Below are 17,378 nucleotides of genomic sequence, written 5' to 3' on the forward strand. Positions count from 1 at the left end.
ACGCCCCTTTCATTACCGGGACCACGCCCCCTCCGTGCGCAACAATGGGGCGGAGCCGAGGGGCGCGCGGCCATTTTGTTTACGTTTCGCCGGACCTTAGCAACGGCGCGGCGGTTGCTAAGGGCGACGCGAGTTCTCGCGATATTCCCATCCGGCTGTTGCTACGGGCGACGCGAGTTCCCGCGAGATTCTCGAGAGATGGCGGAGGCGGCCAAGATGGCGGAGGCGGCGGCGGAGCTCCTGGAGCGGGCGGCGCGGCGGGGCGCGGCGCTGGAGGAGCTGCGGGCTCTGCGGGTCGCCCTGCAGGCCGTACCGCCCGCCGCCCTCCGCGCCCGCCTCGGCGAGCACCACCTGGGGGCCCTCTTCGGCCTCCTCGCCGTCAATGACCGGTGAGCTCCGGCTCGGTGCTGCGGGCCTGTGCTGCTGTTCTCACGGAGCGAGGGGTTCCTGCCACCTCTCCGGCTCGTTCCCTGCCCTCTTTCGGGGCGGGAGGTGGCGCAGCGGTGCCCCTCTCCTCACGGGCTCGGTTTTCTCTCCGTCCCGCCCAGGGAACAGGTGTCAGCGTGTGTTTCTATCCTGGAGAGGCTCCTGCAGGCCCTGGACCCGCTTTACGTGATCCAGAACCTCAGGGAAGAGCTGCAGAAGGGCCTTTTGTACCCCGATGACTCCGTGAAGATCCTCACCATGTCCCAGGTACTGGGACACGTCTCAGGAGAAGGGGACAGAGCTCTGTGGTGAGCTCTGGGTTAGTCCCCATCTGCTCTTTCCTGCCTCAGTTTGTGATAGAAGCAGGAATTGTGTCCTTCCACACTCGTGCTATTTGGGATAATTACCGTGCAGTGTGTATATAATCCTTTATGTATATAATGCTTTATGATATGTCAGTAATAATGGCCAAAACGATGTCCTGACAAAAGCAACTTGTGAATAAAACTTCTGCCACGTGCCTTGGTTAAAGCTTTACAGGCCAGCATGTCATGTAAAAATTAAAAGCAGCAAAATTTTGATATTCAGAATGTTTTAAACTATTGTGGAAGCACCAAACAGGCTGTGGGAACTTATGTTAATTTAAAAGAACAGGACTGCGGGATCTTGTGGTTTGGGAAGGATTTCTAGAAATTCAGCTAAGAGCAGCTGCTCAGGTGTTGTCCAGTTGAGTTTTGATCCAAAAACCTCAAAAAATTGTGATTCTGGCTTTCTGTGCAACTGTTCCAGTGCTTGAGTATCCTTACAGTGGGGAAAAAAATTGTTTTAATGTTTGTTTTTTTTTTCAATTTTGATCAGGTTGGGAGGATAGTTGAAGACTCAGCTGCTGTCACAGAAATTCTCCACAGCCCCGAGCTGTTACGGCAAATCATAAACTGCATTGGTGGGGAGAAAATAGCAGTGGCCAAAGAGGTAAACTTTGATTGTCTCATTCCTCTGCAAGCTGAGAGAGCTGGATGACAATAATCATGATCTCAGTGGAAATGGAATTATAATTAAAAATAAGTGTATTTGAACATTGCAACTAAGTCTGATAATCTCAGATTTTCTCCTCTGCGTGGTTTTGTTCCTTTTTGATAATAAGCTCCTGTTTTTGCTTGCAGGCCATTAAATCTCTGTCAAGGATAGCCCAGAGCCAGGAGGGTTTGGAGGCTCTGTTTGGGAGCAGCTTGTTGAGTGACCTGAGGAATGTCATGGCCACGAGTGACGTTGTTCGATACAGGGTCTATGAGGTGAGGAGGGGCTCCTGACTCTCAGCCTGGGTTCTGTGGCTTTTAAATTACTGTTTCTCACTGCTTTGCAGGCTTTGCTTCATGCCTGTGTTTTATCAAAACTAGAAAAGAGCAGGGAGATTACAGCACTGTGGGCTCTTATGATGTCATAACTTCTCTTTCCCGTTTTTTTGGTATTAAAGTGTGAATTGCTGTTTATTTTCTAACTTGTAGTGCCTAAGGCATTGGAAGGGCTACACAGAATTAGTAAAGACACCAGAAAGTGTTTGTTTCTCTGAAAATAAAAGTAAAATAGTTAACTGTACCCTCTTAACTTTTGGATGTGAAGTGCTGCTGAAGGTTTTGGGGAGATGTCAGCTGTCAGTTTAGAGATGTTTGGCAGAGGAGAAATAACACAATTTGGCCATTCTAGAGCTTCATGGGGATAGCACAGGGAGAGGTGGTTGTGAAAAGAGATCAAATGCATGTGCTGTGAACTTGGAACTCCATATGAAGTCGAGTTAATAATAAAAATGTGATCAACTTCTTATTTAATATATATGTGGTTAATCAGCCCTATAAGGTGTATTTGGCTGTTGCTGTAAATTATTGTCATGTTTTTATAAACCCTCCTTTTTGCTTTTATTTAGTTAATTGTGGAGATTTCGTCGGTGTCAGCAGAGTCTCTGAATTACTGTGCAAACAGTGGGTTAATCTCTGAGTTAATTGGGGAGCTGACTGGAGAGGATGTGCTGGTCAGGTATGTTGGTGAGTTTGCCAAGGAGATTTCCACCATTGTTAAAACTAATAAATGTATTTGTGTGTGTTTCTTGTAAAACCCTCTTCAGAAAAACACTTTATCTGCCTCTTCTTAACTGTCTTGAGTGTCAAATCCTTTATACCTTAATCTGACAACCAACATGGAGTGATAATTACCATGTTTGGCTGCAACAGAAACACTTTTAAGTTCTTTCACAAATCTAAAGAGCTGAAGGATCTTGGAGAAACTTGAACAGTTTGGGGTCATTTGGGTTTTTTTTTTTGGCTAGGATTTTGCATGTGCTCACAAACCCCAGCTGAAAGAAAGTAAAATAACTTTGTGTGTTGCAGAGCCACGTGCATAGAGATGGTGACCTCGCTGGCCCACACCCCCCATGGGAGGCAGTTCCTGGCTCAGCAAGGAGTCATCGACAAAATCTCCAACATCATCCTGGGGGCAGAGTCTGATCCCTTCTCCACCTTCTATCTGCCAGGTGACACCATGCATTCCTCCTTTCCAGGCTTTGCTGCTTGCTTTGGGGATGAGTTCAACTGAGAGCACTGTCAAACCTCTCTGTTGGAAGCTCAGGGGATATTTTGAATATTAGAGCTGAGATGTAAAATACTGGATATTTAAAAAAATGCTGAAGGACGTGAAAAATGTTCCTCAGTAAGATCTGGACAGGCTGTGCTGTAGCTTTAAAGTTGGTGGTGTTGTAGTGTTTTTTAGGGATACAAACATCATGAATTAAGTAATGGTCAAAATATTTGGCTCGTTGCTTAGTTCTGTCATTATTTTGAGCTTTTTACCAACATTGTTCAGACTTAATAACATGTTTGGGAACAAATCAGTCTCACATTAATGTACATTTAATTTTTCCATTGCTGAAGTTGCTGTTCTTCCACTCAATGCTTTTTTTGGTCTTGTTTTCTCAGGATTTGTTAAATTTTTTGGCAATCTGGCTGTTGTGGACAGTCCCCAGCAGATCTGTGAGCGCTACCCTGTCTTTATGGAAAAAGTCTTTGAAATGGCAGAAAGTCAGGATCCAACCATGATTGGAGTGGCTGTGGACACTCTGGGAATCCTGGGATCAAATGTGGAAGGCAAACAGGTTTTACAGAAAACTAGTTAGTATCATTTTTTTTCTTTAATAAAACTTTATAGTAGAAGAGTGAATTGGTTTGGGGTGATACAAAAAGAAATTGAAAAATGTATTCACTTACGTAATGAATTAATTTCTAATGTAGCTGATGGGTAACTGTATTGCTGTAGAGATCTGGCTGAATTAATTAAAAGCACTTTGTTTTTGTTTTGAAAGGAAGTAGGTTTCAAAATCTCTTAAGCAAAATAGGGCACCAGGCCAAGAATGCCCCGACCGAGTTACGGCTCCGGTGCTTGGATGCAATTTCATCTCTGCTTTACTTGCCTGTAAGTTGGGGTTTTATCTTCATTTTTTCTTTAAATCTCCAAGAATGAAATCATCACACACTTGAGTAATTGTGAGGAGACATTTTGCAGCCTCCAGGTTGGGCAGCAGTGGTGCTTTCAGTGTTCTGAGTCATTTTTACTGTTTTGAAATTCCCTGATTGGTTTGCTTAAAGGTTTGGGTTTGTTTGTAAGGAGCCAGGTCTTCTGAAATGTTAATAAAAGATGAAATCAAGACTTCATGGATGAGGGAATGAGAGTGAACAGATTCATATCTTTGTGCTCAGAGGGATAGGGGCAAACTGCTCCAGTCCCTGTGGGCTTTGGCTCCGTGGGTCTGGGTTAACAGTGTAGCTCTAAATGAGTGATTAAACCCCTTAAACACATCCTGAGAACCTGAAAGCTTTTCAAAATCCTAATCAAACTCTTTCATTCTTGTGATTTACGTAGCCAGAGCAGCAGACAGAAGACCTTTTAAGAATGACTGAATCCTGGTTCACATCCTTGTCCAGCCAGCCCCTGGAGCTGTTCAGGAGCATCAGTGCTCAGCCATTCCCTGATCTGCACTGCGGGGCTTTGCGAGTCTTTACTGTGAGTGCTTTTGGTTTTAAACATCATGCAGTGACTTGAGTTGCCATTTAGTCTCAGTTTTATTTATTTCTTTGAAGTGAATACCACAAACTTGTTAAAGCCCAGAAGTGGTCAGAAAAAGGCCTTTTTCCTCATGTCCCACTTGGCTTCCCCATTTAAATAATGCAGCAGGCACATCATGTCTGTAATGCTAATTTCCTAATAAATTGGAGAGGGGGGAGAAAAGGCAAGAACTGTGCTCTAAGGTGCTGCTTCCATACCAGAGGCACTGCTGTGATCATTTCCTCAAAACTTTGAAGATAAGCCCTGAGCTCTTGTTCTCCAGTGTTAAACCCTGCTGGTTGATTTGAGTGGTGGTTTTGTATCTCATTTAATATTTCCTGTTCCTTGTCCATGTACCAAAAAACCCTACTGTGTAACTGCTTTTCTGGGGTTTTAAAATGTTTCTCCCCCTCTCACATCTTTTTTCTTCCTGTTCAGGCCATTGCAAACCAACCATGGGCCCAGAAGCTGATGCTGGACAGCCCAGGGTTTGTGGAGTACGTTGTGGACAGATCTGTGGAGCCTGACAAAGCTTCAAAGGATGCTAAATATGAACTGGTGAAGGCCCTGGTGAACTCCAAAAGCATTGCAGAGATCTTTGGCAATCAGTACTACCTGAGGCTCAGGGCTTACCTGCATGAGGGCCCCTATTATGTTAAGGCAGTTTCTACTACAGCTGTGGAAGGAGCAGAATAATGTTCTTGGTGTCTGGTGTCCCCCTCTTGCAGATCACAGTCCTGGCACAGGTTTTGAGGTACAAGGTGTAAAAACTCTCCACACTGGAGGTTGTCTCTTTAAAGGAACGTGAAGATATTTTGACTCTATTTGAAATGAGTCAGGAGAGCAAAGTAGAGGCTGTTTGATATTTCCCCCTAAAATGTCATGGCAGAAGTTCCCTGTGTGCTTCATGACACAGGTAACCCAGGTGAGCACTTAGCAGCTGCTCACTGTGTTTGTTTAAATTGTTCTTGGGTTTGGAGTTTCTGTTGTGTTTTCTCAGTAGGTTACAGATCAGTTTAAAAAAAAAAAACAAAAAAAAACCACCAAAACACCTCAAGGTGTGTAACCTCAGATGCTGCCATAGATTCTATTCTTTTTTAATTGATTTTTTCTACCTGCCAAAGTTAGCACTTGCATGGATCACTCTTTGTTCTGTCAGAATCTTGTTGCTGAATAAGCCAGTGACACTGTCCACATGAGGGAGTATGGACTGGATTCTCTTGTTTTCAACCTGCTGGATGTGAGTCTTGCTGGAATAAATAACCCTAAATATTGTTTACATTTTCTGCTGAGGATTAAAAAAGAAATAAAGAGTTTTTAGCCCTTTCACAAACAAATCAATGCACTCTGTAGGGATCAAACCCACCTGGGAGTTTTGTCTCCCTTGTTGGCTGTGCTGTGGGGTGGCAGCTCAATTTAGTGGCTGGAGCACTAGGAGGCTACTTCAGAACCAAATCTTGAATTGTTTACACTATTTTTTAACAGAGATACAAAATTTTTTAAAGGTGTTATTTAAAGAAATGTGATATTTTAGTTACCTGAGTTAGACTAAAAGGTGTAAGAACACGGAGCTCTTGTATTGAAGGGAGTGAATGAAGTGGGAGTATGGAAATGTGGCATCTTAGGAAGTTGGAATCTTCCTTTTGAAGGTGTCAGAACTGTGGGAGAGAATCAGGAGTGGCTGTGCACTCGTGTGACATGTCTTTGTCCATAAACAGAGACCACAGGGTACTTTATATGAAAAGCTTGTATTCTTTCTGTTGAGGGCGAGCAGAAAAACACAAAATTCCTGCTTTGGGGCTTATTTCAGTGATGTGTCAGGCAGGTGCAACTATGGGAAGTACTGGCCCCATGTCCCTGTGCTGCCAGGGGAAGCAGGAGGGTCCTGGCCTGCAGGAATTCTGCTTTTGCCTGTGCTAGGTGGAGGTGCAGCTAGCACAGAGGAGCTGGGGGAGATCCCTTAATGTTTGCTGAGTTGTCTAAATGCAGGTGAGGTGCCTTGCTGCTCACGACCCAAGTTGTCCCCAAGTTGTCACCCCGCATCCCAATGCTGCTGCTTTTATCCTGAATGTGCCCAATAAACATCTGCCAGTGAGAAATGCACTGCAGTGTCTCGTGACTGGAGAGAGCACAGGAGCTTCATGAATCCTGCATCCAGCAAACACATTAAAGCACTAAAAAGGAAATCCAAGAAGTGTAGAAGTCCTTAGCTTGCACTTGTTCTGTCCAGTTCAGCTCTGTTATTTTAGGTGGCTTTGTGTGCTGGTGGCTCTGTATGAGCCATATGCTGAAATGTCAGTAAAAGAAATAAATGTCAGTAAAATAAATCAATATATAAACCTGTTCTGCAATTCATGAGCCTCTTCCATGTGTGTTTTCAGCTGGTGCTTTTGAAGGCTACTCTGTGTGCTGAGTGTTTATCATCTGCTTTGCATGGTACACTTGCCAAAGACAATATTTTAGAATGTGCAGAGATGCCAAACAAGGGGATTTTTTTAGGTATATGCATATGCTTTATTTTATTGAGCTTTGAGCTCAACGTTGATTGATTAATTGATCACTTTCCCCTTATTACTCAGATGCAGTTCCCTGCCCATGCTGTACATTGCCATATGGATTACATGCTGCTGCTGTATCTGATATAAATGACAAAATTGAAGTGTGTTGTTTTTGTCATCCCCCTTAAAGTACCAGGTGGAGATAATTGAGGAGAAACACGAAATGGAATGCTGGAGAATTGAGGTAACATGCTGAACATTTGGTTTAAAAGAAAATAAAAAAAAAAAAAGCCCAAAGCAAACCTTGCCATTTGATGGATGTTAACAAACAGTATTACTTGAGGAATTTCCACGATGGCTCAGTGTCTGTTCCTGCTGGATCTGCTCTGTTTCTCTGTGAACCAGCCTGCTCAGAAGCAGTTCCTTTTGTGGATGGAAAGCTTCCCCTTTGTTACAGAATTCTTTGCAAGTAGGTGATGCCTCACTCACATAAAAAAGGAGTTTTGAAGACTCAGAAGTCTAAAATACCCTGGGTATAGACAAAGTCTGTTGGAGTACTCTTTTTTTTTTACTTCCATGCATGTGCTTGTAAGTACTTAGAGAGGCAGAGTTCATCCAGTTCTGCTCTGTCACACTAACAGTGAGAATTCATTTGCTGCTGAAGGGAAAAGAGCAAACTTTGGGAGGGCATCCTTTGTAATGAACGCTAACAGGATAACACAGCTGATGAAAGAAAATCCAGCCTCTTTTTGCAGAAGTTAAACATTAATTGACAAAATGAAGGAGCTCATTTTTTATCCTATCCAAGTTGAACTGTTTGAACTTATCAATGTAGGTGAGAACCTTGCAGGACACCAGGCTGTAGTAGGTTTCCAGTAAGGAACAATCTTCCCCATCGCTCGTTTCCTTCCAGCCTTTAAATAACTCGTCCTCTCTCATGTCAGAAGAGGTGAAAATGAATTTATAGCAGCATCGATTGTAGCTGATGCGCTTCTCCCCAGCGAAGCGGGAGCTGTGCCTGGCAGTGATGCCAGCTCTTTTAGCACAGATTCCTACAAAGGCAGCGGGGGGCACTGCCAGTGGCACCTCCCTGGCAGCCACGTAAACCTTGCGGGCCACGTCCTGGGACATGAGGAAAGCGCTGCCGTGGCAGAAATCCGGGTAGAACTCCTCGGGGTACTGATGGATGGGGACAAAGCCAGGGCTCTGGGGGTTCCTGTCGGGCACTCTGTGATGAACCACCCTCCCAAGGTAGATGTCCTCCAGCTGGGTTAAGCTCAGCAGGTACGCAGCCAGGCTGGGAACACCCACAAACACATCCTGGGCTGTGTGAAGGATGTACCTGGCACGGGGACAGAAAGTCACCGTCCACTCCACGCTCATCAGCATCTTCTGTGTCTGCGTCTGGGGGGAATCTATGAAACTGCCTTCAATAATGTCTCGGTGCTTTTGAGCCTCTTCATTGATCTGCAGCTGGGTGCTTGCTGCAGCTGCCTTTCCTACAGCAAACAGAGTCAGGACGCTGTAACCCCTGGAGCCTGTCGTGTTGCCCCAGGTCTGCCTGATCGCGTTGCGCCTCGTCCTGTTTTCTGGGCTGCTGCAGACAACAATGAGCAGAAATATCTCTTGACTGGAGCAAGCGGCTGAACTGCTGCTGGTGTAAGAGAGGTTGGCCTTCAGAGGATCCAGATCCAGCTTCCTGGCCCTCTCCCTGATCTCCAGAGCCTTTGCATCGGTGTAAGAGAGAGGCAGGGAATGCAGGAAGTATTGCTCCAGTAAATCTGCCCCGAAAAGCAGCACGTGGAAAAGCAGGACATTGGAGAGGATGAAACACCACTGGTGTGTGCGGAGCCTGCAGAGTGTCAGCTGGGGAGCAGCAACATGGACACTGAGTTACTTCTCTTGCCTCTCAATCCAAAAGGCTTTCCCTCATTTTACAATATATCCATGCAAAGCAATCACAGCTTTTAGACCATGGCCTTTGTATTATTAATGTGAGGCTTTTTTTCTGCTAGAAACTTAAGGAATTTAATTGCGGCACACTGAGATCCCAAACTCAGAAGGATGTTAGCGTGTTGAAAGCTTCTTTCTCTGAATCCACATATGGAAATACTGAAGAATGACTTGCTATGGATAATTTTTGACTATTTTTAACCAGTTATTGAAGGCCTGAGGTGCCCCTTAATATGTCCTTGAGGGAGAATTTTTGATACTTGGCCTGACGCTGCCCTATGAAAGCTGTCAGGGTTGGAATCCAGAGGGAAAGGCCAGGTTGGACAGGGCTTGGAGCAACATGGGGAAGTGGAAGGTGTCCCTGCCCATGGCAGGGGATGCAATGAGATGAACTTTAAGGTCCCTTCCAACCCCAATGGTGTGAAAGCTGTAAGAGGCTGCAGCACTTACCTGCATGGTGCTGGGAGCTGTCCCTGCAGCAGGGGCTCTCTGGATAGTTTCTCCTGGCAGTGGCTGTATCTGGGTCTGCAGGATCCAGTTACTGCCCAGTACCTGCAGCCTGTGGCTTCTACCTCACCTGCCTGGGTGGAGGAAAGATGATCCCTGGAGCTGATCGTGTTGCAGCCACATAAAACACCAAGCAAACAAACCCCTGGCCTTTCCCTTCATTAATTTCTGCCACTGAGAAATAAGTGAAGCAAATTCTGGGACTTGCTTGGTCAGAGGAATCCCTGGTACTGTCGAGCCTGTCCTTGATCTGCCAGTTTGCTGCTGGCCCTGGGGGTTGTGTTTTTCACAGCTGTGCCATTGTGGTGTTGGTTCCTCAGTCTGGGGCAGTTGCTGAGCACTCTGCATCTCCTGAGCTGGAGTTTTGGGGTGTGAACTTGTGAGTTTGCCTTGTGTGGGGTGGTCAGGACACCCCAAGGCCATGGGTGCTGCTGGGCCAGGCTGGCTCCAGCACGTGGGGCTCTACCCCTGAGCAGGCTCTGCCTTGGGCTGCTCGGGCTTGTTGCTGTTGGCTCAGGAGCCGGCGGGGCTGGGGAGCCACAGGGGCCTGGAAGTGCTGCAGGGGGAAGTGCCAAAGACACCACAAACAGGATGGAGCTGTCAGCAGGGGGACAGTTGGCTTTGGCAGTGGGGCTGGGGAGTGCTGAGGGGAGAGGGGCTTGTGGGTCACCAGCAATGCCCTGGGAGGGCAGGGGAGGGTTGGGTGATGGCAAAGCTGCTGTTTGAGGGGTAGGGATGGGAAGTGTCTGCTTTGTGGGAGCTCCAGCCTGCATGGGAGAGCAGGGACATGATGATTTCTTTTTAATTTTGAGAAGATTTCTCAGAGGTCAGGGTGCGTTTCTGTTCTGCATCCTTGGGTGAAAGGAGAACGCAGCACTGCTCTGGTTTGTCTTGGCTGGGCCATTGCAAGGCTCCCTGCAGCATCCTCAGGGCAGCCTGGATTAGCCCCACGTCCCAGGGACATGGAGGAGAGCTTTGATTTCTGCCTTGAGGGGTCCAGGGTTAATCCCCCGCTCTGGCTGAGCTGCTCAGCTCTCCCAGCTGTGTTGATAGAGGGAACAGAAGAATTACAGAAGAAACCAGGTTCCCAGAATCTGCTCACAGCTTGGGAGTGGATCTTACCCCACTGGAAAACCCCAAAACACTCACAGTATGCAAGTCCCAGTGTGGATTTCTGGTTCAGGCTCTCCAAAAAGAGGGAAAACTCCTTCACCAGGGCTTGTGTGTCAGCTGGGCCACAGCTTCATCTGGCCCAGCCTCACACTCTGCAATCCTCCCAGAAGTTGTGCTTTGAAGCTGGGTGAGCTGTCAGCACGGGAAGTGTCAGTTAAATGTGTGTCCTGAAATAAAAGGATAACAAAGAAATACTTTTCATGTACAATAATATAGCCCTGCAACTCCAGATACCCATTCTGGGGGAAAAACAATCCTCCTTTGAAGATATTCTGTCTCCAGCTAAATCATTTAATCAGCAAATAAATACCACCATTTAAAACCTCATACATTAAAAATTGAATATCTTTAGAATAATAAAATAATAATAATAATAAGCCCCACATGTGGATCATCCCTGGTGCAATTAGACCCAGCGTGGTGCTGGCAGCACTGCTTTGTGGTGGCAGCAGCAACTTTGATACCAAATACATAAAATTAATACTCCCCAACTCCAGCCAGAGCACAGGCAGCTCTTGGATGTGGGTTTTTATTTATGCACAGAGCCTGGTGGAGTCCTGCTGGGAGAAAGCTGAGGAATAGCAAGGCAAAGACTGCTGAAAGGGAAAATAACTGAGTCCCTCAGCTCCAGGAATTTTGCCTGGGGATGATCCCTCCACCACCTTTAACCCCAGGTTTCAGGTAAACACAGCACCCAGCAGCTCATGTGTGATCTTATCTCACTTTCCAGAAGGGTAAAGTGAAGCTCCTTTGGGGAAATCTTCACTCCCAGGGAGATCCAGGAGTTTCCTGGAGAGGAGTGAATTCAGGACCCTGGAACAGCTAAAGTTAGGTCAGTGGGGGTAGGAACTCTGTTCCTACAGCTGCACCAGGACCCTGCACAATCCTGGGGGTGCAAAATGGGGAGTCAACCAGGAGAGCAGATTTTCCTGGGCCACAGGGCTAGAATTTGCTTTCTCTGAGATGTTCTCACATTTTCATTAAATTTTATGTCCAAGCAAACCTCACTACGGGAGCAGGGATGTAATGCTGTGAGCTGTCCTAAAGCTGTGCGTGTTCAGACTGAAGGATGTTTGGGTTTGATTTTTTTGGAGAGCACGTATTTCCTGATATCCAAAGGTCAAAGCAGAGCTGGCAGGAGGGTGGTGGGAGATGCTGTTGAACAGGAGGAGCCCGGGGCAGGCAGTGGGTTCTGCAGGGGAGCAGCCAAACCTGCAGTTCCTTAAAACATCTCCTAAAGTCTCCTGGCTTCCCTCCCAGTGCTGGGAACATTTGGGAGGGTGAGCAGAGCCTGGCTTCCCTCAGTTGTGCTTGACTTCACGTTATGAAAATGCGAAGGCTTTGGATGACGCACCGTTCTCAGGAGATGGAGCAGGAGAGGGAGGATGGAGGGGATTGATGGGGAGAATCCAGGCAAAATCAGGTTTCCCAATGTGAATTTTAAATGTGGAAGCTTGAGCTCAGCCTGCCCTAGGTGTTCTTCTCAGCAGGGTGGGCACCCCTCTCTGTGCCCACCACAGTGCCCCTTCACTTGGCCTCTTCCCAAAATCCAGGTTGATTCCCACAGACAGGTTTGTAACTTTTCACTTGGTGCCTCCTGCTCCGGGGACAGCTCAGAACCCTCTGTGGATCCCACCTGGCACAGCATCCCTTCCCACGAGGCATTCCCTGTGCTCTCATGGGTTCATTTGTCTGATCCTAAGGATCAGAGATGCCCATTTGTCACCCTAGCCAGGATGCTCTGGGAACACAAAGCCCTCCCAGGTTTCCAAAGTGTTTTGGATGCTACATAAAGAATCCTTTTTATTCCAACCTGCCTTTTGCAGTTTCACCAGCACACACAGACCTGAGAGCACGAGGGGTGAGAAGGGACCTGTCTGGTTTTTAATAACAGCATCAGTTGCAATAAATAGAGATGATTGTTTAGGTCTTAGTCACCTAATAGCAATGTTTGTGCTTGAAGACATGATTCAGCTCTTGCAGCATGTTCTTCACCTCATGTTCTCCATGGGGTTTGGGAAATGATGGAAGAAGAGGCTTCGTAAGAGTTCTACAGCATGTGATTCACTTGTTATTTGATATTTAATGTCCCTTTGGGTATTAAATAAAAGTAGAAAACTGAAAACCAAGCCAACAAACCTGAGCACTCACACAGCAGACAAACATCTCTGTGGCTCCCAATGTGCAGATGAAGGTGTCTTTACTTCTGATATAATGGCTCAGTCGATGAAACTAAACCCATGTTTTTATAGCCAAGTTTCCTGCATTCTTCTTTTTGCTTTGCATATATCAGTCTAGGAGTTAAAGAGCTCTCTCCCTTTTTTATGCTATGTTTGATTATTCCTCATTGAGATTAATGACAGCTTTGACAATTCTCTACCTCTGCATTCCTGGATAACGACAGCCTCAACCCTCTGTGTGTTCTGCAAGTTCTGCATTCAGCCTTGGGAACGCTGAGTTTAACATGAAAATTTTAACATTAAATGAGTGGAAAAAGCATGAATTGTGTGAAATGCTGCATTGTGAGGCCACAGGGCCAGGCAGGTTCCCCAAGTGGTCTGCCTGACACGATGTCAAGAACTTTTGACAGAAAAGTTGCTTATTTTGAGTGGACCAGAAGTTTCCTTGTTGTTATTAATTCTCAGACTGTGCCATGCGAGTTGCTTTCTTTGATGCTTTTTTGGTGTTTTTGCCTCGTCCTTTCATTCCCTGCAGGCTGTATTTGTGCCTGGCAAACGGAGATTCACATGAAATTCATTTGACACACACAACATCCTCAGTGTCGGAGTCTCGGCTCAGGCTCTGCTTTGATTAAATTCAATCCATGCTCTGACAACATTTCCAGCTGGGAGCAGATCTGGTGTCGCCGTTCCTGACTCCGTGGCTGCTCTGCCCTGCACTGGGCATTTCTCCTGGGAGAAATGGGAGAAATTTCAGCTGGGGCATTTCTCCTGGGCACCTCCTTGCCCTGGGGTGATGAGGTCCCTGTGTGATGCACCCCAAAAGGCAAAGCTTGCCCAGGGTCGTGGGGTGAAACAGGAGCTGGATGCAGCTCCTGGGGCTGAAGTGATGCCCCAGCCCATCCTCTCCAGATGCTGCATGGATCCAGCTGTGCTCCCGCTGATGCCCCAGGGCTGGGGAGAGGCTGCAGCTGGTGGGGCTGTCCCCATCACCCTCCTGGAAAGGGGCTATCAGAGAGCTGGAGCAGGACAGGGACCCCTCTGACACGAATCCCTGGAGCTCTGTGGGTCCCTGGACTCGGATGATGTGCTCTGCAGAAGATGACTTTCTCTCACTCTCGCCTCTGACTCATCCCACTGTTGCCTCCCACAGATTTATTTATTGTTCTCCCAGACGCAGAAACAGCAGAGCTGAGTCTCCCTGCCCTGTGCCAGGCCCCTCCTCGGGCAGCTGGGCTGGCATCTGTCAGAGCAGCGGGGCCTTCCCCGCACTCATCCCTGGGGGTTCCCACACCGGGGGTTTGCCTTCCCCGGGAGCCCCCAGTGCTGCTCCCCGAGCCTGGCTCTGCTCTGAGCTGCTCACACACAGCACCCGGCCCTGGAAACGGCACTCGGCATCTCGGGATGTGCCCATTCCCGGCTGTGCTGCTCATTCCCTGCCCAGGCAGAGAGCAGCTCCTTGGAATTCCTGCCGTCCTGCTCTGGGCTGCAGCAGGAATGTCGGGGTGCTGAAGGGGCTCCCCAGCAGAGCTGTTGGTTCTCTAGTGGGAAGCACATGAAATCCTTATTAATTGTATTTTATGTCGATGTCTGCTGGGAAAACGAGGACTTGTGGCATCAATAGCATTTTGGGGAGTGCTGCAGCTGGAGGCAGGAAGGACCAGCTCAGCCCCATGCCCCCAAAATTCTGAACGATTCCTTTGCTGAGAGCACTGCCCTGCCTTCCCCCCTTGGCTTTGGAGATGCAGGGAATTGTTCTGCACTGGAGCTCGGAGCAATCCCCAGCACAAGAGCTCTCTCCTCAGGTACGATGCCACCGGATTGCTCAGCTTGTCCCTGTGGTGGCCTGAGCAGCTCCCTGCTCATGGTGGGACTGGGGTGGCACCAGTTCCATTCTGCCGTTCAGACTCCAGCATTGGCATGGGGATGTTCTTCTGGCTCTTTCTCTTTCATTTTTCATTTCTCTCAGCATCTGACTGTAACTGTTTTAAAGAATTCCTCCCCCACGCCTGTGTTATCACCCAGCATGTCAATACTGCTGTGCCACCCACCCCTCTCCTCCCGGAGCACGTTAACACTTCGCACCAGATAATGTGAGGCAATTAGTGAATGGAGAATAACCTTCCCACTTCAAAACAGGATGGGTTGGGAACCATCACACGGGTGGATTGCTCGGGGAGCATTAATTGCTTTTCTCTCCGGGTGTAGGAGAGTCCATATGGAGAGAGAGGAGGAGGAAGGGATGCTGCGGGAGAAACAAAGTCTTCGATTCTGGAGAGAAGCGCAAAGCCCAGCGCATCCGAATGGGGGCACTTCGCTGTGGATCCGGAGGCTGTGGCACAGCGGGGGCTGCGGCATCCGCCGTGCGCCGATGAAGCACACGAGCCCGGGAGCGGCGGATGCGGAGTGCGAGGGTTGGGTATCCCGGGGTCAGCGGGACTGGGAGCTGTCGGAGGGAAACCAAAGCTCTGGAAGCAGCGGGATTCCAGCGTGGATGGTGTCACCTTCCCCTGGGTGTGACTGAAGTGGTGACTGAGGTGGCAGAGGCGCTTTGCACAAAGCGCAAGGGGCTGTGTGGCCGCTGCGTTTCTGTGGGAGCGGTTCCTTTATTGGGGTGTCCGCTCACCGCTACAGCTCCGGGGTCCCCACAAAGGGGCACCATAGCGAAATTCCCAGTGCTCACGCAACGGCCAGGGCTGGGAAAGAGAGATGAAAAAAAAGAAGCAGAAAGGAGAGGAGTGTACCCGAGCCGGGGCAGAACGACCCCCGGGCCCTGCTGCCCTGGGTCCTGGGGGGGCTCAGTGGGACCCGGCTCGGAGCCGCTCCCTTGGCGCTCTCACATCTGCCTCCCTGCGAGGGGACACACATCTGGGACACTTCGCACTTGGCCACATCATTGCTGGTGGCACCTCCTGCCTCCCGGCACGTGGGGCTGAACTTGGAGGGGAGGGAAGGCACCTTGGAGCCCATCCCGTTAACCCTTTCCTGGAGGCGGCCGGCTCGTTTCCAGGCTGCCCACGCTGTCCCTGGGCTCGGGGCCATTCCCCAGCGGGCTCTGTTATTGCAGCAGGGCCTCCCGGGAAGATCAACGCTCCCGGCCCGGCCACGCAGCACGGCACAGGAATTCCCGGGGCTTGGCCGCGCTGTTTGCTTTTGGCAGAACCCCGAGGCGCAGCAGCGCTTAAGACAAATATTTGTGTGGCTAGTAGGAAAAAAGAAAATCTAGCCAAATAGAAAAGGAAAGAGAAAAAAATAGAAAAGGACAGGAAAAAAGGAAAGGATAAAGGGAGAGCAAGAAGGAAAGGAATGGAATAAATGGAAGGAAAAAGGGAAGGAGAGGAGAAAGGAAAGGGAGAAAGGAAAGGAAAAAGGGAAATGACAGGGAAAAGATAGGAGGAAAAGAGAATAAAACGGAACATAAAGCAAGCAAGACACCCAAAGGTCGTATTGACAGAGGCCGGAGGCGAAGGGACACGGACCGGGGGGGATCCCGGGCTGCTGCCGCAGCCCGGGGTTCGCGAGGGCAGCTCCGGGGGAGGAGGCGACCGCGGCCGCCGGTGCGCGCTGGGCGGAGCCCGGCCCCGCCCGGTGCGGCCCCGCCCGGTGCGGCCCCGCCCGGTCCATCCCCGCCCGGTCCATCCCCGCCCGGTCCATCCCCGCCCGGTGCGGCCCCGCCCGGTCCGGCCCCGCCCATCCCCGCACATCCCGCACCTGTTGCCGCCCGGCCCCGGCATGCGGAGCGCCCGAGCGGCCCGCGGGCTGCGGCGGCGGCTGCGGGGCGAGCCGTGATGGGCGGCCGGCAGCGGGACGGCGGCGCTGGCTCTGCCCCCGGCCCGCAGCCCCCGGCCCGAGCCCCCGGCAGCGCGGGGTGCCCATGCTCTGCCCCGCCTCGCCGCTCCGGGCCCCCGCGCCGCCGCGCCGATGCCGTTCTCGGGCGAGGAGCGGAGCCTGCAGGGGATTTACAAACCGGCGGGGCCGGCGGAGGGGCGGCCGGTCTGCTCCGAGTGCTACACAAACCGCTCCTTCGTCTACGACGATGGCAGCGCCCACAGGTACCGGGGCCGCGGGGCTGGGGAGGGTCCCTGGTGCTGCCCGTGCTGCCGTCGCGGGCACCGCGGGGCTGGTGGAGCCGCAGGAGCCCCGTCATCCCTCCCCACCGCTCTCCCCGCGCCCCCAGCCTGGAGGAAAGTTTCTGTGGCACTTCCAGGCCTGGCCGGGGTCCCTGCGGATGCCCCTGCGGGCGCAGCGCCTCGGCAGCGGGGCAGGCTGCCTGTGGGGAAGGGGTGCTTGGAGACCCCCGAGCAGTCGGGTCCTTCGTGGGAAGGGTCTGTGCCGATCCCTCTGCCGAGCCCAGCACGGACCGAAGCTGTGCTCTGGGGTGTGAGGGTGAGGGTGTGTTCGGCTCAGTCCCGGAGCTCAACCCAAAGCCAAGGGGCTAAAATACACCCGGGAAAAAGCCGCATTCCCGTAGGTGCTGCCCACCTCTATTTTTGAGCTGGTTTTATGCCAAAGTTACAATGTCCAGTGTGAGGGAGGGGCTGCTCTGTGGAGG

General features: G+C 50.0%; 2 protein-coding genes across 2 annotated transcripts; one reads left to right on the plus strand and one right to left on the minus strand.

Annotated features, from left to right (window-relative positions):
- Positions 1-198: 198 nt before the first annotated feature.
- Positions 199-6,870, plus strand: PSMD5 (proteasome 26S subunit, non-ATPase 5). Its single transcript, XM_062505782.1, has 10 exons — positions 199-389; positions 549-693; positions 1,285-1,398; positions 1,590-1,718; positions 2,348-2,457; positions 2,808-2,950; positions 3,393-3,584; positions 3,776-3,885; positions 4,333-4,473; positions 4,954-6,870. Exons 1-10 carry the CDS (start codon positions 199-201, stop codon positions 5,209-5,211), a joined length of 1,533 nt encoding a protein of 510 aa, XP_062361766.1. The 3' UTR covers positions 5,212-6,870.
- Positions 6,871-7,696: 826 nt separating this feature from the next.
- B3GALT9 (beta-1,3-galactosyltransferase 9) lies at positions 7,697-15,796 on the minus strand. Its single transcript, XM_062505936.1, is given in 5 exon segments — positions 7,697-8,941; positions 11,370-11,435; positions 14,878-14,954; positions 15,510-15,522; positions 15,571-15,796. Coding segments are annotated over 5 exon segments (1,545 nt in total). The 3' UTR covers positions 7,697-7,778.
- Positions 15,797-17,378: the final 1,582 nt, after the last annotated feature.

This window comes from Cinclus cinclus, chromosome 19 (genome assembly GCF_963662255.1).
Source record: "Cinclus cinclus chromosome 19, bCinCin1.1, whole genome shotgun sequence".
NCBI lineage: Eukaryota > Metazoa > Chordata > Aves > Passeriformes > Cinclidae > Cinclus > Cinclus cinclus.

Coding starts and splice junctions, on each gene's coding strand:
- PSMD5 (XM_062505782.1), top strand. CDS start 199: ATGGCGGAGGCGGCCAAGATGGCGGAGGCGGCGGCGGAGCTCCTGGAG. Junction 1,719..2,347: donor TTCGATACAGGGTCTATGAG/GTGAGGAGGGGC, acceptor GCTTTTATTTAG/TTAATTGTGGAGATTTCGTC. Junction 2,458..2,807: donor GGAGAGGATGTGCTGGTCAG/GTATGTTGGTGA, acceptor TGTGTGTTGCAG/AGCCACGTGCATAGAGATGG.